The 26,083-nt window shown below is 58.6% G+C and overlaps 1 protein-coding gene across 1 annotated transcript in view; it reads left to right on the forward strand.

Annotated features, from left to right (window-relative positions):
- The window catches only part of MORN1 (MORN repeat containing 1), a 48,960-nt gene extending 23,605 nt beyond the window's left edge, over nt 1-25,355 (forward strand). Inside the window, exons 11-14 of the mRNA XM_069544878.1 lie at nt 12,481-12,614; nt 12,713-12,786; nt 23,134-23,180; nt 25,150-25,355. Coding sequence (XP_069400979.1) covers nt 12,481-12,614; nt 12,713-12,786; nt 23,134-23,180; nt 25,150-25,325 — 431 coding nt within the window. The 3' untranslated portion in view covers nt 25,326-25,355. The remainder of the gene's footprint in view (nt 1-12,480; nt 12,615-12,712; nt 12,787-23,133; nt 23,181-25,149) is intronic.
- The last annotated feature ends 728 nt before the right edge of the window (nt 25,356-26,083 follow it).

The following is a 26,083-nucleotide window of genomic DNA, read 5'->3' on the forward strand; positions in this document are numbered from 1 at the left end:
CCTTTTGTGACTATACAGGGATGTGTGTATATGGGCTCAGTCTCAGTCGTGTCCGAACACATGGACGATATAGCCCGCCAGGCTCCTCCATCCACAGGAATTCCCAGGCAAAAATACTGGAGTGGGCAGCCATTCCCTCCTCCAGGGTACCTTCCTCACTCAGGGATCAAACCCACATCTCCTGGGTCTCCCATATTGCAGGTGGATTCTTTACCATCGCACCACCTGGGAAGCCCAGCTATGTGAGGATAGATATCTTTAACTTTTAAGTTTTCTTTATCCCTCCCTCGTCCTGAAGGAAACCAGAGAGCGCAGTGTTCTGGGACAGCTCCACCATAAGAGCAGCACAAACCAGGAGTCGTTTCCACATCAGGTGAATGTCTGTATCTCAGAACCAGGAAAACAGCCCTTTCCCCCTCACACTCACCCCAGCACAGCCATGACCCTTTCTTGCTTGGTTCTTAGACCCAGACCTTCACTAGGGACCCGAGCCCTTTCTCCAGCCTGTTGAGGGCCCCAGGGGTCTCAGGTGGCTGTCTCTGCCTGTGTGCTCCCCTGGGTGAGGTCTGACGGGCAGGACATAGCACGGAGGGCGGCCCCTGCTGAGTCTCAGGCCGGGGGCATTGCCATGGGCCCAGCCTGGAGAATGTCTCTTCAGGTTGCTGGTCGCAGCCAGGATCCCTGCACAAAGTGGTCTCAAGAACAGCCCAGTGGGTTTCAGATCAAAGATAACCCAGCACAAGTCCTAGAAGAAACTTGAGCCAATAGAACCTCTGAGGTGACTGTTCCTACTGAAGCGACTTACAGGGACCACCCCCCCAACCAGAAGAGTCCAGTGAAATATCCAGCTTCCCCCCCAGAGTTGTAAGCACTACTGATTGCCTGTTGTGACCAGCACAGCCTGATATGGGGCAGCTCTCACCAAAGCCTAGTCACCCGGCCCCTTGTGCTCATCGGCAGCCTCATTGTGGTCACCTGTCTCTCAGTGACCAAGGACTCCTGCCTCTGTTTCCTATTCTGCTACTCTGTGCACCACCTCATGGCCCTTGAGGGTTGCACAAGTGCCAGCCATCACTGCCGTATTCCAGCTAGCAGGAAGAGGGAAGCATGAGGAGTCAGAAGCCCTTCCCTTCTAAAAAGCTTCCTGGGGTTATTCCCACTGCTGCTTACACCTCACTGGCCAGAACTTGGTCACAGGACCCCACTAGGCCATGCGGAGACAAGAAGCAGTTTGCCAGCTTGGACCAGGTTCTACTACCAGAGAAGAAGCGGAGGCTGGATATTTCTCGTCATCTGCCAAGTGGTTTGAAGCCCAAATCAGAAGCCCCATCATCTTGCTGTACCACCAGGCCCTGGAGGGCACAGAGCTGGACAGGACACAGCCTGTGGGCAAGGACCTGGGCCTCCTGCCACCTCCGTGCAAGTACCCCCCACCTCCTCCCACATCTCCTTGTAGAAAGCAGGCCCATTTGTGACCCCTGCCTGTCCCCAACCTTACCCTCCAGCCCCATGACAGAACTGTAGGCTGGGGTGCCATCGCCTTCTCCATCAGTACCTGCTGGTCTAACAGAATCAGCATCTTCACCACCAGCCCATTTTACCAAACCCGTTAACACCCCACTCCAGTACTCTTGCCTGGAAAATCCCATGGACAGAGGAGCCTGGTAGGCTGCGGTCCATGGGGTCGCAAAGAGTCAGACACGACTGAGCGAATTCCCTTTCACTTTTCACTTTCATGCATTGGAAAAGGAAATGGCAACCCACTCCAGTGTTCTTGCCTGGAGAATCCCAGGGACGGGGGAGCCTCGTGGGCTCCCGTCTATGGTCACACAGAGTCGGACACAACTCAAGTGACTTAGCAGTAGCAGGTACCGAGGGAGATGGTGTGGTTGTGCCATGGGGATGTCGCAGCCTCGGGAGCTGACAAGGGGCCCCTGGGCCTACTCAGTGGGGCAGGCCAGCCAGGGCTGAATGCTGGGGATCAGGAGCCAGCAACCCCGGGCCCTGCCCTGAGCCGAGGCCCCTTGGGCGTGTCCAGCTGACCCTGGCAGGGGCACCTGCTACCCTGCTTCTAGAGGAAGCCCTGCATTCAGTGAGCAGGTGGGGGGAGCTGCTATGGCCTCCTGCCCACCTCCCTTCCCACCCTGGAGCACAAGGTCAGGTTCAGACCCTGGAGTGGTTAGGGGTCTCCCAGAGGTCGGCTGCCCCAGGAAAGGAGGGAGGAAAGACAGCCCTGAGCAGAAGCCTCGAAGCTGAGGCTGACCACAAGTTAGAACGGAACCCGCATCGTCTTACATTTAAAAGCAGCTTTCCTGTTTCAACTTGTTCTGACAGCCCAGACGTGCATGAGCACAGACCCCAGCCGGCAGGTGCAGCTACAGGGGCTCGGCACCCCTGTGCTCCCACCCTGCACCCCAAACTTCTCTGGGCAGAAGAAAATGTAGCCTCCTGGTCAGTGGATCAGAACTGTGGGTGTGCGGGGCCTGTTTACAAAGGAGGGGCCACTGGGAAGCACCCCCACTCAGGGTCTCACCCCCGACTCCAGCCTCCCGCAGGCCTCCTGCCCTGGGGGCTCAGCCCTCACCTGCTCCAGCCCCAGCGGGGCCAGGTTCTCACAGATGGCGGGTCAGCACTCTACTCCCGCATCCGCAGGCAATTAGGAAAACGAACCTCTGAGAACTTGGCTTCCAATTATACAAATAAGTGAAACGAGGAGAGAAAATGCTTTCCCTTTCCAAAGGCCTAATGTCAGTAGTACGTAATTCAAAACTGTGTTTTATTATTTTGTTGACATGAAATATTTCAGTTGTTTAATTGTTTTTAACTTTTGAATAGACAAGTTGCTTTCTGTTGAGAATAAAAGACGATGTCATAGACGTGGACTATTGCCAGATATTCTAAACCCTAATTTGGTTAAATTATAGCACCCAGATTTTTGTAACAAAGCACATTGATTTTATATTCAAAAAAATTTTTTTATATTTAGTCTCTTAACCTTTTGTAATTCCCACCCACAGCTTTAAATGGTGCAGCCCTTTTGTGTTAATTGTTGTCAGTGGGGTGTCTGCCTCACCCCCCAGTAATTTAAGTCCATTGAATCCTAATGCAGGTGCTGCTAATTGCTAGAGGGACATTGTGAGGCTAGCAGAGCCCGGGTGGCTCAGACAATCCCCTGTAAATTGGATTTGGGAACCTAAAGAACGCCAAAGCAGGGAGGGAGGACCTCAGATTGCTGTTTTGTTTTTTTTGTTTTTTTTTTGTTGTTGTTGGTTTTTTGAATGCACAAAACCCTACCAGGAAATGTTTCCAGTTGATCTGAGTGGCCCTCATTTTCACTGTTGAACATGGTTTTGAGTGTCCATCAGAGGGGATCTGTGAGACGATTTTAAAAACCAAGGTGCCCTTTGCCACTAATCCAGTCTTGCCAATAAAAGTGACGGAATGCATAGCAGAAATCTTCTGGAAATTTCATTGCCTCTTGGGGTGATAACGCATTTTAATATTAATTGTCTATGGTTAATTATGGCAGAATTAGCATGAAAGATCCGTATTTTTAAAGGAAAATTTGTGCTATAAATTTCTTGTCTAGGAATTGTCCCAGCTAGAAGGAACGTCCCAGGGAAATATAAAAAGATTCCGCGCTGCTTCCAGGGCCAATGCTGTGGAGGACAAGGGAAGTGAACTCAGATGGGAGGGAGCTGCCTGCCTGGAACCCACATCAGAGGGGTAGGGGCTGCAGGCCCCCGAGACCACAGCTTCTGGGAGCCAGGGCCTCAGAGGGTGCCCTCCCTGGCAGCTCTCCTGGACACAGCCTTCTGGCCCTGCGGCAATCCTGCGGTCTGGAAGCCCAGGGAGGAAGAGGGGTCTGTCTGCAGGGAAGTGGGGGCCTGACCTCCAGCATCCAATGGGAGCCCCCTCCGGCTCCTCCTTCCCACAACTTGATGCCTGGTCTGGGGCCAGCCAGGAGCTGCGGGGCACCAAGCCCTCCATGTGTTTTGCAGCCCCGTGGGCGTGGGCATGGGCAGCAGAAGGACTCTGGTGCTGCCTTGGACACCCTATGCCCTTTGGCCCCTGATGGTGGGTCTCTGGCATCTGTCCAGTGGGCCGCACGAGGTGGAGAGAAAAAGGGAGGTGAGTGTGCACCCAGGCTCCCTGTGCAGCCAAGGTCTGGTATGGCCACAAACCTGCGCACCCATGTGGATGCTCACCCTGGGTGCCCCTGTGTCCTTAGAAAGGACTGAACCGTAGGTGACCTGAACAAGCCTCCTGGCAACATGGCGCCTGGCCCCCATCTCAGCCCCAGGTCACAGCCTCTGAGACAAGGACCCCACTGCTGGGATCGTCCAGTGGGCTCTCTTCATGACCTTGGGAGTCATGGGGGCCCAGACCACTTAGAACCACCAGACCAGCCAGGGTGGTCACTTATTTGCTTCCTGGTCTCCCTCACGTTCAGATTCTGGCCAGGAAGCCAACTAACTAGCCAGTGGCTGCTGGCAGCTTCCAGGATCAGATGGGGTGGCCTCCCCCTCCATCACCCCTTCTGCCTCCCACCTGGGTGCCCCCGTGGGGCTGCCCATCTTCTGTGGTCAGAGCCCCCGCCTGTCTGCACCCTCACCCCAGGGGTTCCCATAGGAACAGTTTCTGCCCCCCCCCATTACCCTACTAAGTCACCGAACCCCTTCCTCCGTTGGCCAAAATGCTGCCTGTAGGCCCCTGTCCACAGGGAACACCCATAACGCCGCGCTGGGTCAGGCTCCTGCACTGATTGAATGAGATGCCGCAGCTGGTCAATGGGTCCACGGCCTGGAGGGGAGGCACAGGGGCTCGTGGTACACAGTGTGGCCCCTGGGGTCCAGTAGCAGCTTCAACCAGGAGACTATGGAGGGTGGGAGGCAAGGTGGGTGCCCTAACTTGTCCAGGGCTCCCCACGAGAGGCCAGGAGCCAGCCTCTGTCAGGAAGCGCATGCCAAAGGCACCCGGGATGGAGGAAGGGGTCTACTTGGGGGGTTACTGTGGTCTCAGGGGCAGCAGGGCAGGCCTGAGCTGGGCCCCAGGGATGGGGGCAGAGTCAAGACTGGGTGACTAGGAGGAGGGGCCTGGGCCTGGTGAGGGGCTGCACTTGTGGGGGGGTGTGTGCACACATCTCTGTACACACGTATGTGTGTGTGTGCATTGGAGTCTGGGGGCCTCGCACTGGGGAGAGTTTTCCCTGTGACAGTCTCGTGTGTGTGTGAGTGTGTGCACGCTCTTATGTGTGCATGTGACTGTACTCTCGCCCCTCAGTCAGGGCACGGTTCCCAGAGCAGTGCGGGGAAGAGGGTGAGTCTTGTGGCCTCCTTGGGTCCTGCCCCCAACCCCCTCACCCCCCAAAACCCCCCACCCCCCCAACATCCCCCCACCGCCAGCTGCTCCCAGGCACCTGGTAGCTGGAGCCCCTATAAGCCTTTTCTTGAAGCCTCGGAATCAGCACCTGTTTTTGGCTGTGCTAGATCTTTCCTGTGGAACACAACTGTCTCTCCAGTTGTGGTGTATAGGTTTTAGAGTGTGGGGTCAGTAGTCGTGGCCCACATGCTTGCTTGTCCCATGGCATGTAAATCTTAGTTCCCTGACGAAGGATCAAACCTGTGTTCCCTGCATTGGAAGGCAGATTCTTAACTGCTGGGCTGCCAGGGAAGCCCCACTTTTTCTCTTTAAAGGCAGTTTGCTGACTCCGTTCCTCCCTTCCTCGGAGCTCGGGTCTTGTGCCAACCCTGCCCTGTGCAGGAGGGGGCTGGAGGCAGAGATAGCATGACCAGGCCCCACATGCCAGCCACAAGCTCCTGGCCTGATGGTCTCCTAGAGAGAGCGACAAACACCCCTCCACTCTTCTGGAAGAACAGAAGCACGCGAGTTCCCTCTTGTGAAGAAGTACAAGCCCCGCCCAGTCCGAGGCTGACTCAATCACTCCAAAAGACAAGCTTCTGCCCCTGGAGACCCCAGGCCTCCCCCGCAGCCATCCAGCCTCCCCTGCCTGCTGGCTGGTCCCTGCAGTGACCCTCATGGTGGAAAGCAGTTGCCACTTGTCCTGCTTCAGGCTGCTTCATGGCCCCTGAGGCCTCTGAACAGGGCCATCTGAGACCTCAAGGACGGTTGTCATTAAAGTGGTAGCTTCGGAAACAGCAAGTTCCCAGCATGTAAAAGGACACATCTCTATAGGAGAGACCTTGGGCAAGCGTCCTTGGGCCACTCCTGGGGTCCACCCAGGAGGGTCTACTCCTCCACCCAGGACGAGGCTACTGCTTAGCGAGCCACCTGCACGAGACAAAGTGGACTCACAGGGAACACCCGGGGCCATTGGCTGCTTTCCAGTCTCTGGCCAAGGGCTGGGGGATGGATGGGAACCTGTGGGCTAGTGGGCACCTCCAGGAGCTGCTACAGTGCTGCACTTGATAGGCCAGCAAATTTGGAAAACTCAGCAGTGGCCACAAGACTGGAAAAGGTCGGTTTTCATTCCAATCCCAAAGAAGGGCAATGCCAAAGAATGTTCAAACTACCATACAATTGCACTCATTCCACACGCTAACAAGGTTATGTTCAAAATCCTTCAAGCCAGGCTTCAACAGTACATGAACCAAGAATTCCCAGATGTGCAACCTAGATTAAGAAAAGGCAGAGGAACCAGAGATCAAATTGCCAACATTCACTGGATTATGGAGAAAGCAAGGGAGTTCCAGCAAAACATCTGCTTCATTGACTACATTAAAGCCTTTGATTGTGTGGATCACAGCAAACTGTGGAAAATTCTTAAAGAGATGGGAGTACCAGACCACCTTACCTGTTTCCTGAGAAACCTGTATGTGGGTCAAGAAGCAACAGTTATAACCAGACATGGAACAGACTGGTTCAAAATTGGGAAAGGAGTATATCAAGGCTGTGTATGATCTGCAGCCACCCACCAGGGGAACTGGAGGTTCCACATGCCCACCCTTCCCAGGCCAGGCCAGGCCAGGCCAGGTTACAGTCCTCTGGCTGGCCTGGAAATTCTTGAGTTTGAAAATCTCATATTAAAAAAATAAGCTGAGTCCCCCAGCTGGGAAGAGGGCCCAGTTACAGATAAGGCTCTGTGTTTCCCACACGGAGAATTTATTTCTAGGGCTGATCTTAGGCCCATGTCTCCATCCCAGGTGCAGGCAGCCTGGACAAGCACAACCAGGATGGAGGCGGGCGCCCTTCCAGGGGCTCCTGAGGGAACTGCAGGCCCAGCCTGGGGCTCTTCAAAGACAAACTGGGCACCTGCCTCCATGGCGGCACCAGCCGAGCAGCAGGCACCTTGACCAGAGCTGGCTGTCCTCAGTTTCCTCCTCTCTAAACAAGGAGACAATGGCGGCTCTTCTAGGCTGAGGTGAGGGTTCCATGTGTGTAAACCACCTGGGAAGAGCTTAGCAAAGGACCTGGCCCCTGGAGAGTGCAGAGTGACCCTACCGTGGAGGTGAGAACAGTTGTGGTGGTGATGACAGTGATGATGATGCTGGTGATGGAGGTGATATGATGGTGGTGATGGTGATGAAGATGGTGAAGTGGTAGTGATGAGGATGATGATGGTGTTGATGAAGACGGTGATGATGGTGATGGGATGATGGTGGTAGTCAGGGTGGTGAGGACAATGCAGCAGGCAGAGCTGGTCCTAAGGACACCTAAGAACTGAGGCCATAGAGCCAGGAGGGACTGTCCAGGAGAAGCAGGCTTCACTCCTCAGGGTATCAGCATCCAAACAAGGTGTGGAAGGAGGTCTAGGGAGGAGCGTGTTTGGGGTTGGAGGAGCCAGCAGAGGTGAGCAAAGAGAAGCTGGAGAAAGGCCCAGGTAGACGGGGACCCTGGGAGATGGGGAGGAGCCAGGAGGAAATGGATGAGGCTCTGGCTTTGTTCTCTGTACAGAAACAATCCCCACTTGGTGAAGGATGCTCACAGCATAACCTTAGAGAGGATGTGTTGTCCAGGGGGTGCCAGGTGGGTCAGAAAGCAGGACTCTGGGTGGATGTCAGCCATGCTTGGGGCACAGTAGCCCATCCACTCTGGTCCCTGCCACATGGACCCACCTGCAGGGTTTTGAGGCAGTTGTGGCCTCAAACAACCAAGACCCGTGGCCTTTCTTACCTCCTCCCCTCCTGAACCATCTGGTATCAAGTGGTTCATGGGCACCAGAATTGACTCCTGGCTCCAAGGTCAGGAGGGCAGGACTGAGAGGGGCTAAGGGTCCCTGCTCTGATCACCTGGGGGGCTCAGGGTGCACTCGACTTTCCCAGCCACACCGCTCACCCCATCAGCCAACAGGACAGACTGACCTGTCAGATGTCAGCGGCTCGGAGCTGCTCATCCCTGACTCCAGTATTTCTGTCCTGTCGTCTCCCTGGACAGGAGCATGGGTCCACTGCAGGGGGAGCCCCAGCCCTCGGGCCTACTGCATGGGAAGTGAAGCCCAGATGGCTCTGCAGGATGTGGCCGCCAGGACGGATGTTGGGGGAGCTCACCCAGACATCCAGGTTGCTCCCTTCGGCTGGTTCACTGAATGTACGTGGAAGAGCCTGGACAGCTTCCAGTGACTGTGGGGGGGTGGCACTTTCTCTTTCCTCCACCTCCCCTTCCCCCCAGGAGCCACGACAGGGCTGAGGAGGAGCCCTGTGGGGAAGGGTCACTCAAGAGGTTTTTGACAGACGTTAGGAAGCCCTCCCAGGCAAACACCACTGACTGGACCGAGGCCTGGTCTGTAGGGGCAGCTCCGTTGTTCGGGGGTGAGGTCGGCACCCTCGACCACATCCACAGGTTGCCATCAGGCAGCCCATGGAGAGGGTCACAGGGTAGTGGCCCTGAGGCTGGAGGCCTCTTGGGCAAGGGAGTGTGAGAGTCGGGACTTGTGTGTGCGCATGTGCGTGTGTGCACACCTGTGCCAGGTGGGGAGGCAGCTGACCGGCTGAAGACAGACCCTCCAGGCCAGACCCCAGGCCCCAGCAGAGTTGTGTGTGCCCAGGGACAAACGGGGCCCAGAAGGCTGGCACACAACTCAGAGGGAGCTGTCGCCCAGGTCCTGGGCAGCTGGAGAACGGCAGAGAGACCCCCCCAGCCCTCAGGCTGCCTCCCCTGCCCTTGGCCATCAAGACCCTGGGCCCCAGGTGTCCTTCCTGCATGGACCTCCCTGCTTTCCGGCTGCCAGCTGCCAGCTACCTGCATGTCCGTCTCTGTAACCAGCCAGCCCCTTGCTGATGGAGTCTACCCTGAGACTGGCTTGGTGTGTCTGGTCACCAACAGATGGGCCAGCTGGTCCTCTTCAGGCTGATAACCTCCTAGGGGCACAAGTCTTGTGAGAGAGCAAACGTCCTGCCTGGAGCCAGCTATCCCAGAGACACTGGGCCCACAGTAGCGGCGCTTATTCCCGAGGTCTCTGTGCCTCCTGTGTCCTACACAGGTGATTAGGGAGTCTAATTGAGTCAGCTGTAAAAAGATAATTAATTGGCATTTCCCTCCCGGAGAGGTCAAGCTGCCCGCTCTCCCTGGCCAGCTCGGCCTCCTGCTCCCTGGAGGCAGCACAGTGACCTTTATTTTGCTGATAAAGCCTTAATTGATGTAATTAAAATCGACAGAAAGGTTCGGAAGTCACTCCAGAGAGCTGGAGTCGCGAACCTGCTTGCGAGGCCACCTGGCTGGGGAGGCTACTGAAACGCACCAGGAGCTGCCCCAAGGGCCTCGGAGGCCCAGGCAGGACCCTCGCCCAGGAGTGATGACCCTTTCAGGACATGAGGGGTAGGGGCTGTCTCCCTCTCCTGCAGCATCCTCAGGACTCGGGTACACTTGAAGTGGCCACTTGGCCCACACACACTCGGCCAGGAGAACGGCTAGCCTGTCCCCACCAGGGAAGGCAGTGGGCAACCAGGGGCCTGGCGGGGTCTCTGTGGCCAAGTCTGTTGTCAGAAGTGGGGTCCTCCCTCCCGTGGGGCACCCACCTCTCCTATGGGTGGTTCAAACTCTCGGGACCAGGTTGGACACAGGGCAGACAGGGTCGGGAGGGGTCATCACACCCATAGCAAGGACCTGATGGGGAGGCAGGGGCGGAGGCCAGCAGCACCAAGGGCCAGAGGGCTCAGCACAGCTCAGCCATGAGTGAGGATAGGACCAGCTCATGCTCGAGGTACAGGCAGAGATGGATCCATGTGCCGGAGCATGAGGGGTGGACTGAACATCCAGAGCCTGGAACTGAAAGGCTCGGTGGGGTGGCAATCACCAGGGAGGGCAGTGGGCAGCTGGGGGGTTCCCCTGAGAGGTATGAGACTGGTGAGCGGAGGTGTCAAGGAGTAGCCAGGCGTCCAGCATGGGCAGTGCGTGTCTGTGCGGATGGACACCCCTCCCCCATCTCCTGTGCCCAGGATCCCAACTCCAAAGGCAGACCCCCCCAACCCTTGGTGGGACCACCCCAGCCCCCAGCCCCAGGCCAAGGTCCACATGTCCCCAAATCTAGAAGGTTCCCTCCTAGGACTGCAGGTAGAGCTACCTATGGGGTTTCAGCTGGACAGCGCCAGGTTCTGTCACTCAACAAAAGGGTCTTGGAGCCCTTCCTCTTCTGTCGCTGAATGGTAAGCAGGCGTCCTGGGGGTCAGGGTGCCCACCCTTGTGGCTCAGGCGGAGGCGTCCTGAGCCGCTGTCAGGGTCTCGGTATCCCCTCCTCGCCACATCCGCCCACTTGGTTTCAGAGTCATGTGTGCACCCAGAGCACTGGAGTCTCACTCCACGGTCCAGCCCCACTTCCTCAGTCCCTCCTCACTCGTGGGGAGGACGCAGGAGCACCCGTGCTCCGGGCGGCCTACAGGGTCGGGAGGACTGGCCGGCCTCTTCCAGCAGCCCCGTTGGTGCCCAGAGCCAGGGGGCGGCAGCTCAGGCTTAGTGTGGATGTGCATGGACTTGCACACCAGCTTGTTTCCACACAGGCCCCTAGTCCCCAGCACCCTGATACGGTGCTTTGTGGGCCTAGGTCTGGTTGCTGCCCAGGAGGAACCATGGCCTCAGCAAGCCCAGCTCTGTCTGGGGCCCACTAGCTGGTCACCTTGGCAGAGGACACAGCACTGGTCTTTACTGTCCAGAGGTGGGAGACGTTAGCTCACGCGAAGCCGCACGGAAGCCGCGGTGCGTTAAGAGCTGGAAACGATTCCGTCAGCAGCGCGTTCCTGTCGCTGCCCAGGACATCCACAGTGCCCGGGCAGCTGAGCTGACAGGGAAACGGCGTGCACAGAGGACGTCCTTGGGGGAGCAAAGATTCTGCTTTTATAATGTGCTGTAACAATGAGATTAAGACCCCGCTGAGAGAAATAATTCCCCACCTGTAATTTGGAAATACTTCTGGGGGTCTGTCTCCACCTCTCCCTGCAGAAGCTGGGCTCCAGGGAAGGGATGTTAATGCCTGCATCCCAGGGCCCCATCCAGAGTATGGAGGAGAGACCCCTCCACTCGCCCAGAACCCCTTAGGGGGCCGATGAAGAAACACCCCTCCACTCACTCAGACCCCCACTGAGGGGGTCAATGAAGGGTTCACCCTGCAGAGTTGGCTGGCAGGAGTGTCCAGCCAACTCCCCTTGGCCCCTCCCCACTTGTGTACACGTGGGCAGGGCCCTTGGGGCAGAGGATGGTCAGAAGAGCCCTGAGTCCATCCGCATATGAGAGCAAGCCTGATGTACGTCTGTTTGGGACGGTCGTGGGGTGGCCCTGCACAGCACCACACCGAGGGTCCCCCGCAGGCAGAAGAGACACGGGGAAGGGGAGCGGTAGAAGCACTCCCTGTGGCCGTCACACCTTAGGACTCCTGGGGGAGGGGCTGGAGGAAGCCAGGGTGGGCAGGGGTCCCAGTGGGGTCCCTGTCGCAGGACAGGCAGATTAAACCCAACGCTCTGATGTTCTCCAGCACTAGAGGGTTTCAGGTCACCTTGGGGGGCAGCCTCCCTTGTGGGGCTCGTAGCTGTGGGCCCTTCCATGCTCTATGCTTGCCACAGATGAGGTCTGACGTCACCACATGGGGTAGACCTCATTGAGGAGGCATGTCCTCCCAGGCTCTGCCTGGCTGAGCACAAGGCCTCTGACCCGGGGCCTGTCCTGTCCTGTCCAGGACACCCAGGGCCTCAGTGGCACAGGTGTTGTGACAGGAGACCCCCCTCAGCCCCAAAGCACCACCTGCCAGGCCTCGTGGTGGACCGCAAAGGGGCATCGAAGAGCGGGGGACCCAAAACCACACCCCATGGGGCCCTGTGTCTATACCAGCCCAGCCACTCCCCTGGAGATGGCTGTGGCCGGCACTCTGGGCAGTAGCGCCAGGCCCCCCAGGGCCCATGTGGCCTTCCATGGCCCAACAACCTCAGCCACACAAGTCCCACTTCTGAGAGGCCACAAGAAATGTCCTTTCTGACTTTTGTTTTGTGATACTTAAAGGGCCTTTTCCTTTGTTTTTCTGGAATCCTCTCCCCTCAGCCAGGAAACAAGAGCCCAGCTGTCCCAGGAGCCGTCGGCGAGCAGAGCGAGGCTGCGTCCAGTTCTCCAACGTCCGCCTTGGGCCCCCACCACCAGGGTACCACGCCATCCTGTTTCTGGAGGGCCTCCACGAGGTAGGGATGGGACACCCATGACAGGCTCAGCCTGACACCGAGGCCATGCATGGGGGAGCTGGGAGCTGAACTCTGCCCCCACCCGCTGCTTCTAAAAGGTGGGCAGCAGGCCCAGAGGCCAGGACCACAGGGGAACAACGCCCATAGCGCAAGGCCCGCCAGGAAGAAGCAGGTAGGAGCACTCATCAGCGCTGGGGTTGCTCTGACCTCCCCATCAGCTGGGCCACAGCCAGGCCTCCCAGGTGTGTGCATCTCAGGATGGCGCCCTTCTCCACCCGCCTGCCCGGTATCCCCGGGGCCTGAGATGACTTGGACGCCATGGAGCCCGGGGCCTGGTCTAGGATGGCGATCTTGCTGTACCGAGGGCCTTGCCTGGGAGCGGACAGCTGGGTGGAGCCCACCCATGTCCTGCTGTTGTCCATGTGGGGATTCGCCCAGGCAGGCCTGAGGCCAGGGGAGCAGAGTGGTCACAGGGATCCCCTCTCTCAAGGGGCCTGCAGACGCTCTGGCATGGACAGAGGCCAGGGCCCCCGGGCGGGCAGCAGGCCCTCACACGCCGGCACCGTGGCCTGGAGCTTTGTCTGTGTGCCTCCCTATCTGTCTGTGCAGGCCGTCACATACCTGGGGCCACAGCCACCCGGCCTGCAGGCAAGGAGACCAGAGCTCACCCAGGCTGAGTTCAGGTTTCTGTCTGAAGAAGTAGGCAGGGCTGCGTGGGGGTCTGGGGGGAGGCGAGGGGACATCCCTCAGCTGTTCCTTCTCAGGAGGAAGGCTGGATTCCAGAGAAATTCCTGGGAGCCTCTTGCCCTCCACCTCCCCGCCAAGCCCCACAGCTCCAGAGGTTCGGGTGGGACTGATGCTCACCCACCTGAAAGCCCTGAGCACCGGGCAGCCCCCAAGGAGCCACCAGCGCACCCCCATCTGAGGTCTCCTCCTGGAGTGTAACCTGTGAGGTGTGGTCAGGCAAAGCAGACCTGGGCTGGCAATTCAGCCACGGAACCCCAAAGACAGGAACCTTCCGTCTGGAGAAGAGACCCAGGCCCAGGGGAGGATGTGGCCCTCCGAGACTCCCACCTCCCCCCAAGGTCTGGCCTCCAACCCCAGCGTGAGGCTCGTCAGCCTTTGGGAGTCATGGTCTGGGTGCCATGGACACCTCTTGCCACCAGCCTAGGGCACACATGGAAACAGCCATGCAAAAGAGCAGAGGCCGGCAGGCAGAGACGCGGCCACAAAACTCTAGGAAAATGAGAAATGCAGGACAAACGGGCAGGGGGCGAGCGGCCTTGAGCCACTGCATCCACCAACACACTGCAATTAGCTTGCTCATCGGTGGTGATGACGCCAGCGGGCGTGGGCTGGCCGGGACACTCGGAGGCTGGCACGGGGTCGCAGGCTCAGTGGGGATGCGCCATTTCCAGAGGAAGGGGCCACCCTTCTGCATCATTCTGAGTCATGGTATGTGAACTAAACATGAAGCTCACTTCATATTTCAGAAGTTCAGAGAAGCACAGGCTCCAAAAAACAAAAGGCTCCTACGAGACACGGAGACCCCACATTGCCCAGTGTTTCGGTCTCAGGGACGTGCGTGCCGGCCAAAGGCTGAAACACCCCCAGGACTAACTCACAACACAGCCCAGGCCCATATGCTCACAGCGAAGCGTGTGCTGGATTCAGTAACTGTGGCAACTCAGCAGCTGAGGCTGATGTGGAAACGTCTGATTTCAGCAAAAAAGGAGCCTTTCACTGTTGTCCTCTTCCGAGAAGACAGGAGCAGCCAGCTCCTCCTCCCGCCGTCCGCTCTGCCAAGGGCTCTCCAAGCTCTTGAAATGCAGTGTCCTCACCAGGCTAGGACCATTGCAGAGGGTCCCTGTGCTCTGCTGCATTCCCTCATCTCGGCCCGAGGGGCAGGCTGGCCCGTTCTCCCCAGGGAGCCCCTCTGAGCTTGTTCTCCAAATACAGAAACCCCGGGGAGATATTCTCCCAAAGCTCCCAGGTCACCCCCCCAACCCCTGCCATGCTGGCTGTGGACAGACAGGTGTCCGTGTACAGAGCTCCCCATGGGCCTGGAGTTACCTTGGTTAAAGACACGAGCCAGCATGGTCAGGCAACCCTCCTACCTGGCCTTAGCCTGCCTCCGAGGCCCCAGGCCAGGCTTTTGCAGCCATAAGCACCTTTCCTTCCTGCGGGCACTGGTCTCTAGACCTCCTGAATCCAGGCCCAGCTCTGTGCCCCTGAGCCCCCACCCCGATGGGTGTCTGTATGTCCGAGGCTCCCACTCAGAAAAGAGGTGGGGAGCCTGCCCGAGGCCCCCAGGGCCTCATGATCCACCATCCCCGCCACTACTTCCTCACGTGTGGTCAGGCACCAGCGCCTCGCGCCAGCATCCAAACCTGGCTCTAGACCCTAAAAGCCCACCTTTAGGTTTTCTAAGAAATCCATCCTTTCCAGCAACTGGCTCAGGCAAATGAAAAGCACCTGGTTTGCACTGAGAATCCTTGTGAGGTTGTGGACACTTCGTTTCATCTGGGCCTGCTGGGACTTCCCCAGTGGCTCAGTGGTAAAGAATCCGTTTGCAGTGCCAGAGATGCAGGAGACATGGGTTCGATCCCTGGATCAGGAAGATCCCCTGGAGAAGGAAATGACAACCCACTCCAGTATTCTCGCCTGGAGGATCCCATGGACAGAGGAGCCTGGTAGGTTTTAGTCCATGGGGGTCGTAAAGAGTCGGACACGACTGAAGCAACTTAGCCCACACCAATGCCCACCCCCACCGGGGGCAGGATGTTTGCACAGATCTCCCCCATGACCTGATGGGGCAAAGGGACAGTCCTCCTGACCACCTCCAAGGAGTGAGACGGGAGCGTGAAGTGCCCGGTAGGGCACAGCCCTACCTCATGTCTGGTCAGCGAGCATGCAGCAGCTGGCACTTAAAACCCTTCCGTTTTCCCCAGAATCCCTCCCACAGGGCCCAAGTTTGGCCATGCCCCGTCCACAGGCCTGAGTTTGTCTATACTCCATCCACGGGCCCGAGTTTGGCCATGACCCTGGAGCCTCCAGGCTGGCCTGTGGTTTTGGCCTCTCAGTGTCAGATCCCAAGGTTCAGGAAGGGTGGAAGAAGCTGCTGAATTCAGGTGGTGCCCCCCAACCCCCAGGTGGCCCAAGGGGAGATCAAGGGCAAGCCAGCTGTTCCTCAGCTTCTGGTGACCGAGGAAGGGCCCCAGGCAGCCAACTGCAAGGCTGGGCCCAGGACAGGCCAACCTTGAGGCCCCAGGGCCACCTAACCCTCGGAGCAGGCTCCGGCGGCCCACAGCCTGCATGGCCCCACATTCAGTCACCGCCTTCCCTGCCCTGCTGCCCCCTGGGTCCCCGTGTGTCCTCACCTGGTGACTCCCCCAGAGCCACAGGACATCTCACATGGTCATGTGTTAGCTTCGCCCATCGTCATCATCAAGGGGTTCCAAGAACAAGAAGGGTTGAAACAGTGTCTCTTCATCCCCACAAGGTTAGGCAAGACACGGGCCCCCAACTTCAGGGCCAAGTGTGTCTTTATTTCATGCGACAAGGGGGCGCCTTCAGGACGAACTTCTAGCCTTTTGTCACAATGTTCGGGTCTAATTAAACTACCTTCATGCGTGACTGAAGCGACTTAGCAGCAGCGTGCTCCCTAAACACAGTGGAGGAAGGGGTCCACTGGGCAGACTAGCACCCTTGGCCTAAGGGTCTCGGTCTTCCCAGAGCCCAGCCAGTGGCCCACCAGACTCCTGCCCCTCCAAAGACAGAATGTTTGGTCTTGGGGTGAGTGCCCCAATTTTGGAGAAGGGGTGCCCAGGTAATGCCAAGTCCTGGGGCTCTCAGGCCCCAGCCCACTGGGACCCCTCACCACACAGACCCCACCCCCAGAGAGTCAAGGCCTGGAAGGGGCCTTTCGCGTGCACGACCCGGGAGGGCCTGAGCCCGGGGTTCACAGACAGGTGTGGCCGCCCTGACCTCCTCCTCCCCTGGGAATGGCCTTGTGCTGGCCATCACACTCGTGGCTTCGTCATATCTCAAGTCTGGTTCCTGAGTGGCTGGCTCAGCATGATCAGGGGAGCCCGCCCGGGTCGCCCAGCTCTGAGCTCCAGGTTGGGAGAGACGGTGTGCACACAGGGCGGCTCCGGGACCAGGGAGGCCAGTGGGCAGCCCGCCACGGCGCTGCTCCCGAGGCGAGCCCGGGCCCCGCCGCTGGCCCCGCCGCATTCCTGTGGAGACATTCCTGGCATGTTACGGAATTTCACAGCATGACACAGAGCCCTGGCAGTTCCTGACTGACGTGAGACTGTGTCCGCTCGCTGCACAAGACCGACTCCATTTCAGAACCGTGGCCTTAAGCCTGCCTGGCCACACAGGGGACTCTCGTCAAAAAGCACAGCGCGTGGCTCCAGCCTCATCCTCCCCGAAATCCTGAACACCAGCTCCGCCACAGGAAGACACGCCTGCAGCCCCGTCAGCGCAGTGACTGCACTGACCTTGCCCGTAACTGCTCCACAGAGAACCAGCCAAAGCCTAACACACGCCGGGAACAGGGCCCCTCCCCCGCTTGCTCAGAGAAAAATGGGTTTAATTAAGACTTCCGTGATTAGTCATTTAATCAGTCATTAGCCAACACAGATGGAGACAATTTTTTACTTGAACAGATAGTTGATGCCCAAGGCCCAGGAGCCCCACCTCCACGCAGGGTCGTTGTGACCGCCAAGCACCTAGGACAGGCTCTCGTCCCCCTGAAAGGCTACTCGCCCTGAGCCTGTGTCTTGCCTGCCGTCCCCCTGCCTGCCAAGCCCCAGATAGCCCTGGGGGCACTGGGACCACCAGGGTCCACGAGTCCTGTCTTTAGCGTCAGCACCCCCTCCCCGGTGTGCTGGGCCCAGTGGGGCAGGCCTGATGAGGCCTGGCGGGCAGAAATGAGCGAGGTGCACCCCGAGGCATGGGGTAGGAATGGGGCCCACCTCAGCCCCCCGTGACTGAGTAAACAGGCAACTCCCCCCATGGCCACAGGCCAGGGGCTGCCTGCCTCCCTCAGCCCCCAGGCCTCTCCTTGCACCCTCTGCTTCTGGGAGCCAATTCTGGGCACCCTGACCAGCCTACACAGCGTATTAAAAAGCAGAGACATCACTTTGCCGACAAAAGTCCCTGTAGTCAAAACTATGGTTTTTCCAGGAGTCATGTACAGATGTGAGAGTTGGACCATAAAGAAGGTTGAGTGCCAAAGAATTGAGGCTTTTGAACTGTGGTGCTGAAAAAGACTTGAGAGTCCCTTGAACAGCAAGGAAATCAAACCAGTCAATCCTAAAGGAAATCAACCCTGAATATTCATTGAAAGGACTAATGATGAAGCTGAAGCTCTGGTACTTTAGCCACCTGATGCAAAGAGCCAACTTATTGGAAAAGACCCTGATGCTGGGAAAGATTGAGGGCAGGAGTTGAGGGGGCAACAGAGGTTGAATGTCATCGTCGACTCAATGGACATGAGTTTGAGCAAACCCTGGGTAATAGTGAAGGACAGGGAACCTGGCGTGCTGCAGCCCATAGGGTCACAAAGAGTTGGACATGACTTAATGATTGAACAACAAACTGCCCACTCTGTCCTACCCAGAGCTCAGCCCTGGGGTGTGCAGGCAAATGCTCTAGAACGGAATCTCGGATGAGCCTAAGAATCCCCACATGAGGACCAGGGCAAAGTCCACAGGCCCTCTTCCCCAGCCCCGCCCCACCCCAGTTAGGAGAGCCCCCAAGTGGGTGTTCATGGAACTCGAGAGAAACAGGAAGTTCTTTCTGTTGTTTAGTTGCTCAGTCGTCTGACTCTTTGCGAACCCATGGATTGTAGCCTGCCAGGCTCCTCTGTCCATGGGATTTCTCAAGCAACAATACTGGAGTGGGTTGCCATTTCCTTCTTCAGGGGGTCTTCCTGATCTAGGGATCGAACCCGCGTCTCCTGCATGGGCAGGCAGGTTCTTTACCGCTGCACCGCCATCGCTGCTGCTGCTGCTAAGTCGCTTCAGTCGTGTCCGACTCTTAGCACCGCCATTAGAGACTTTCTAAGACTGAGAAGTGAGCCTTGTCTGAGCGGGAATAACAAACCAGAGCAGGTGTGGGGGGCGGGTGAGAACAGCTGGCCAGGCTGTGCGGCTCTGGCGCCCTGACCACCCCCTGCCCAGCAGGGCAGGATGTTTCCCGCCTGACGCAGGCCTGAAAGAATCACTCCCACGGCAGATGGAGAAGCTGGAGGCTGGGCAGCGCCCTTAACCCTTCACACACCTCCTGCCAGGTACAACCCACAGTTCCCCTGGGTAAGGACCCCTGCAGCAGGCAAGCAGGCACCCCCAAACAGAAAGCACCCTGCAGACTGTCCAGGCCCCAGAGCTGAGCACCAGCAGGCACCCCGTGGGACAGAAGAGCCTCTCCAGATGAGGCCGAGCTCCCTGGGAGCGGAGCTGGGCCAGACACCAGGCCTGTACCTCAGCCGGGGCTCAGAGCTCGTGGCCTGCAGCTCCTGTTTCTCAGGGGCCCTCGGGAGGTGGTGACAGTTTCCAGCTTGGCCCCAAATCAGGGTCAGCTGCAATACTGCAATTAGCTGACTTCCAATTTTGGAAGTTTCTTACAAGCTCTTAGTGGGGGCCACAGCAGCCCTGGGTCCACGGCCCCCGTGAGCTGCAGACCCTCAGGGCAACCATTTCCCTGATTCATGTCCTGACTGGGCTCCCATGAGCGCCGGTTTGATCCTTCCCCCGCACCCCCACCACCACTGCCAGAGTCTGGACTCAACCCAGACTGCCCAGGGCTGTCCCCTGACCAGGCTGCAGAAAAGGGCCCCCGCCCTCTCCCAGCCAGTCAGCCTCATAGACTGGTTGCCATGGCCAGATCTGGTCTGGGGATCCACACCCCATGCGCTACCTATGTGTTCATTTCAAAGCTTGGAAAACTGACAGCCACAGGGTCAGGGCCAGAATCCATGCCCTGAGCCCCCGGCCTGTGGGTCTGTGGTAGATAGGGCTGCTGGGAACTCCTGACCCACTAGGGAACCAGTCTCCCCAGAACGTGAACCACTTCGCCACTGCCCTCGGTGCACCTGGCCAGGGCCCCCACTGCCTGCTCCCCCACGTCCTGCTTCCACTCAGCTGCTCCAGCCAAAGAATGGGGTGTGTGTAGGTGCCCCACTCGCCAGAGTCTGGCCAGCCAGCCTCAAGCTTCTTATCCCATCAGGGCCCTTTTCTCACCTCTACCCATTGGCTCTCCTGACCTGAGACATGAGGAAAGGCACTGAGAAGCCACAGAACATGGAGCTTGGCTGTGGCACCCACACTGTGCCCAGGATCAGTGGGCATCGCCTTGGCAACGGCTCTCCTGGGGGACAGACGTGCTCGTGGTCATTTTCATGGACAGGACCCAGGGCAGATTCCTGGGGCCTCTGTGACCCCGGTGCAGTCCTGTGTAGCGCCAGCTCCAGAAGGATGCTCTCTGGGCCTCCAGAAGGGAGAGGCATGGCCAGGGGACAGCCAGTGGACTGGCAGAGGGCAAGGCCCCCGGGCCTCATGGGGGGCCACCAGGGACTTCACTACAAGCATCGTCTCACAGGGACACATCTGTCAGATCGAGATGCCACTGGGGGGCCTGGAAGGACAAGGCCACACAGCAGGTGCAGGGTGAGGGGGCAGGAGTTGGAAGCTGCCCTGCACCAAGGAGTCCCACCCTTCAGGGCCGGTCACTGGGAGACGAGCTGGGGCTCTCTGGGCACCAGCCTTGGTTTGGTCTGTTCAGGCTTCTGCTTCCAGCCAAGGTGGATCACAAGGGGCCGGACTCGCTCTCCCATGAGGACACACGTAATTAACTGGACAAGATACACAACAGAGCTAGAGACATTTCACGTTTGATGTTGAAGGGCGGGGATCCATTGCAGTGGGAGCCCCCAGTATGCTATCCCCAGAGTCTCCAACTGCGGTGCAGGAAGGGGATTCGGGCAGGTTCAGGAGTACCCCCAAGGGGAGACACGGAGTGGGAGGCCTGGAAAGCCAAGGCAGTGAGAGTTTGCTGGACGGGAGCCCTGGAGAGGAGGGAGCCCTAGATCTGTGCTCTGCATGAGAGGATCCATTGTGCCGGAGGCCAGGAAAGGCCCACCAAGAGGGTCAAAGGGAGTCATGCCCAGAACTCAAGCAAGATGTGAAAAGTGGGGGCTCATTCTGACAGCCAGGCTGAATTTATAGAGTGTCGGCATAATACTCACAAGGGTCCTACCTTACAAGAATCAAACTTTTTAAGCAGTGTAACAGCATTGAGGATATGTACAAGAATACAAAGTATCCAGCCTGCAAGAGGGTAACCCCAGTGTCTGGCATCTTTTCAAAGATCACCAGGCACGCAGGGAATGCAGGAAGGCAGGCCCCATAATGAGAGTAAATCCATCAATCAAAACTGAGCCTGAATGACAGAGCTGAAAGAATCTGTAGACAAAGACGCTGGACAGGTGATAACTGGACAGGACACAGAAGGTACGAAAAGACGGAATCAAACGTCTGGAGGTTGAAACTGCAATGTCCGAGGGAGGGGTAACAGCTGTAAAGAGGGCAAGTGGATCCAAAGTGAAACCCAGAGAGAAAGACATGACCAGACCCAGTAAGCCAATCCTGCTTACTGAACCCTGAGACTTCAAAAAGCCAAACAGACACAAAAATCAGAGCTTCCAAAGTGATGTGGTGAGGAGAAAATGGAAAAAATATTTGAAGAAATAATGGCCAGAAGTTTTTCAAATTTGATGACAACTATGAACCCACAGGTACCAGACAATGGAGAATCCCAAGCACAAGAAACAGGAGCACAAAGACTCTAACCACAGGGCGGGGGATTGCAGGACACCCAGGGGTACACCCCGGGGTACACCCAGCCCCTCCCGCATCCCTCCCCACCCCACCCAAACCTGAGTTACGGATCTCCCCCATGTGCTTTCCCCCCAACCTGGGGTCCAGGTGGAGTCTGAGAGGCAGCCCGTCAAGTGTCCCAGCTCCAAGCCCTCCTGATTCCAGTGCTGTGTACACCAGGGGGGTCCAGTTGGCACTTCTGGGCCCAGACAGAACCACCACCTCACACATCGCCCAGGCTGCAGCTATGCCCGCGGGTCCACGAGAACCATCAGTTAACCTGCACCTCCGGCAGCTCCTTCCTGACTCTGCCTGTTTTCTTGAAGCCCTGGGGGTTCTGTAAAAACTCTCAGGATTCTTGTAACCCGGTTTATTTCTCTTAAAGCTGGCAGCCTGACAGGCTCTGGTTATTCTTAGAGCTGAATTATTTATCTGCCTCCCCTCCTTACCCGCACTTCAAAATCTTTAACGTGGCTCCTGGGTCCAAGCCAAGGCCCATTTTCCCCTACTCGAAATGAAATAATTTTGAAATCTTTTGTCTTTAATTTTTTATCACCCAAACCATGTATGTGGTATCGAAGCTTGGCACAGGGTCAGAACCTGGTGGGTCACCAAGCCTGTGCAAGGAGGCCCCCCGGGCTCTGAGAACAGGAAACCGCTGGCCAGGGAGGACGGGTGGGCGTTGCCTGGTTCCCCCAGGTCCCTTTGGAGGATAATTTGGGGCAAATAATTCAGGATAATTCACACCTCGGACTCTGCCTCCCAGAGAGGATCCGGGGTGGCCATCCACGCGTCACCGGCTCCCTTGTCCCCCGAGGATGCTTGGGGGCCCTGAGGGTCTGACCTGGAGGAGAAACGGAGGAGGCGGCCAGGAGTCAACTGGGCGCAGGGCCCCGTGTGGGTAATCTGCATTCTCCTGGAGATGATGCCAGCTGGTCCTTGCCAGGGACACAGCCGGGTCCTCCTTGGGCAGGTGATCCTCCCCTGCGGGCAGGCAGGGTGAGCCTGTCACACAGCAGAGCAGAAGCTGGAGCTGTTGAGACAGACAAGCTGAGACTGGGCCTCACGGGGAACAGCTGCAGCAGCTGCGGCCACAGGTGAGGGGCTCCAGGCCTCAGAGGTGTGGGCCCAGCCCCTCCTGTCTTCACCTGCTGCCTCTCCTCTCCCGCCTCATGTTGGGGGTGCCAGTGCCCCAGGGCCCCACGCCCGCTGAGTCCTGGCTGCCGCTTGTCACTTCTTGCTGGAAAATAAGCACAGCTCTCACATCCCCTCCACACAGACGCCGCGTGTCCTTGAGACCTGCAGCTCTGGTGCCCACTTCTCAGAGCTGCTCCTGGATTCTGCATGTGCAGCGCCCGTGGGGTGGACAGGACCGGGTTTGTCTGTCTCCACCTCCATCCGTCCATGGGCATGTCTGGGATTAGATGGTGGGGTTCAGGGGCTGAGGGCCCAGGGGGTCCAAAGCCTCACAGGGACACCCCCCCAGGTGCAGGCAGAGCAAAGAGAAGTTGAGGAGGACAGGATGGTCACATGAGGGCTGGCCTGCGGCCGCTACCATCCTCAGGCCTAGATGCCAGAGGCCCAGACTCAGGGGCCAGGCTGTGCATTCAAAGCTTCCTCCTCTCTCCCCACAGGCTTGATGGGGCGGCCAAGGCGGAGCCGGCAGCAGAGGCCTTCCCAGGTAGGCAGGCAGCTCCCAAACACGGTCACGTGGAGCATCCCCAGCTGTCACTCCACCATCCCAGCAGAACCTTTGTGTCCACCCCTGAGCACATCGTCATAAAGGGCAGCTCCGGGGCTCCATGTGGGCCCCAAGGCACATGAAGCTGCCCCCAACCATGCTCTCCGGGCCCTCCGAAGGAGCTCCAAGAGGGCCTGGGCAGGAGGAGGGTGTGCCAACGGGCTGAGGGTCTTCCCAAGCCTTGGTCCCCTCAAAGGACTGCATATGCCAGGCCAGGGTACCTCCCGTCCCCTCGGCCACGGCGAAAAACCCTGGCTCCTGTCTCTAGGATCCTGATCAGGAGGCCAGTAGGCCTCCAGGTGTGGGCCCCCCCAACGCCTTGTGCAGCGGTGAGTGCTGGCAAGCCCTGCTGGCTGACTGCAGCTGGAAAGGCCCTGTGCGGGGCACGGCCGGGGGTCCAGGCAGTGCCCCCATCTTTCCTTTGGGCTGGTCCTCACTGTCCCAACAGCCACACACACCTACCAACCAGCCAGTAGGGTCAGCACCAAGGTCACCCCCAGCAGAACCCTAGGACCCCCACATGCCGAGGCGGTGGTGGAGAGGTTGCCCTCCCACCCCGACCCCGTGCACCACCTGGGAGAGGCTGGCAGGGACAGGCTGGATGTCCAGGCTGTGAGGGGCGAAGCCAGGTGGACGGCTCTGTAACGTGGGTCAGGCCGGGCCAGGCCAGGCTGGGCGCCGGGCCCATGGCAGGACCACGTGGCGGTTGGGGCCAGGCCTCGGGTGGTTTCTGAGGCAGGCAAGGGGGCCCCCGGCCAGGCCTTTCCCATCTGCTGGGAGAAGGGCGGCCTCAGGAACAAGGTCAGCTGAGGGCTAGGACTCGGCTCTGAGGCCGCTCCCCCACCGGTCGGCGCCCTCAGCCGCGGCTGGAGTGGCTGCATGTTCCCGGGAACACCTAGAAACCGGCTGCTTGGAAACACTCTGCGTTGCCATGCGCAGCGTTCCTCCAGGCCCGCCAGGGAGGCCCGGTGCCCCGGCTGCGGAATGTGGGCCCCCTCCCGGCCCCCCGGCCCCCCAGAACCGTGATTTCTTCTGAAGGAACTGACTCAAGGCTGAGCAAATTCCTGCCAGCCCCAGAGGCCTTTTCTTGTCCGCCCCAGGAAACACGGGGCAGCCACGGGCCTCCAGGCTGGCCTGAGTCGGAGGGCAGCTGCGCAGCCAGGGAAGCAGCCTGTTTTCCAGGCCCGGGTGCTGGAATGTTCCCTGACGGTGGGAGCGGACTCCCGCGCCCCCTTCGGCTGCGGCTGCATTCCTGGTGGGAGCCCCGGCCAGCCCGGCGAGCTTTTTCCGCGCTCCGGTGCCAGCCCCCGCAGCTCGGGCGGGAGAGGACGGTTTCCACGGCAACCTCACTTTCTGTTATTTCTTATTTTCTTTTTTATGGTTTCTCCAACTTTGAAGCTCTCCAGACAGTTTACAGACTATGGAGGAAAAGTACTTCCTTCTCTCCCCACGTCCCCCATCAGGCGGCCCCCCACCCCACCCCACCCCCAGAGCCGCCCCTTCCCACAAAACAAGCCAGACAGCCATGTCTTCAGAGGCTAATTATTTTTAAAAACATTCTAGAGGAAGTTAATTATTTTTCTCCTAAAAAGATAGGAAAGTATTTTCGAAAGAACCCCTGCCCTAAGCCACACAGCCCCACTGGCGGGGAGGGGAGTCCTTGAGCTGGTCTGCGTCCCTGGTGTGGCCCCCACTCCTGCCCTAGGACATGGAGCCATCACTGGGCCTGTGTCCTGAGGTGGAAGGTGGCTTCACTCACCCCCAATGCACTTACTTAGATTGTACCCCCAGCACCCCAGGAAGAGAAAGGCCTGCCGCCCTAGACCAGGCACTGAGCCGGGGACCCTGAGGGTGGGAGCCGAGGATCTGAGGGTGGCAGGAGCTGAGTCCAAGTGCCCGTCTTTTGCAGGCGAGTATGTCATCATGATTCGCGATGTGACCACCCCTCCATTCCTGGGCCACACGCTGTCCATGGCCTTCAAACACCTTCGGGTCTTGGCAAGGGGGGCAGGCCAACAGCCCCATGTCCCCAGTGAAGACCCAGAAGCCCTGAGCTGGAGGGGTGCCCAAGACTCCCGCCACTAGTTGAGCCTTTAATAAAAGGCTCAACAACCACTTCTGAGTGCTAACCAGAGGGCGCGGCCCCTGCCTGAACACCCAGAACCAGGCCGGCTCATCTGGGCCTCCCAAGGCTGGGCGGGTGTGACCAGTGCCCTTCTCCACTGTCTCGGCTATCCATGCTTTCCCCGGGGGGAGCCCGGGCCAGCCAGCGCCTGCTTCCCACCATCCCTGCCCTGGAGGGCGGCTCAGGGGCCTTCCCAGAGCTGGGGGCCACGACCACTCCCAAATGGGAGATCAAGAGGCCACGGGCTGGTGACTGGGTCACACACTGAACTGAGAGGCCTTGTCTGAAGGAACCACTTTTCAGATGTTATAGCAGCCTCTGAAATGCACCCGGGGCATAAGCCAGGCCTGGGGGTTGGGGACAGAGGGCCTCCGAAATGCACCCCCGGCGGATAAGCCAGGCCTCAGGTCAGGGATAGAGGCCTAGCACACCGGGAAGCCTGGGAGCAGCCAACCCCCTACTTGGGGCTGACCACACCCCAGCCGCAGACCCAAGGCCCCCATCTCCCTGCATCCAGAAAGGATGAGCTCACCCCCATCCTCTCACCTGACCATCTGCTTCCTTCATTGAGTGGGGGAAGGGACACCCAGAGCCCTCTGGTCCTGGCCGGCAGTCACCTCCAGGCCAGGGTGGACTGGCCACTGAAGCTCCAGCTGCTGTCTCCCATCTTAAAGGCCTTCTTGCCCATCACCCTCCATCCAGCACCCACTGCCCTCCC

This window comes from Ovis canadensis, chromosome 12, assembly GCF_042477335.2.
Source record: "Ovis canadensis isolate MfBH-ARS-UI-01 breed Bighorn chromosome 12, ARS-UI_OviCan_v2, whole genome shotgun sequence".
In the NCBI taxonomy this organism is placed as follows: domain Eukaryota; kingdom Metazoa; phylum Chordata; class Mammalia; order Artiodactyla; family Bovidae; genus Ovis; species Ovis canadensis.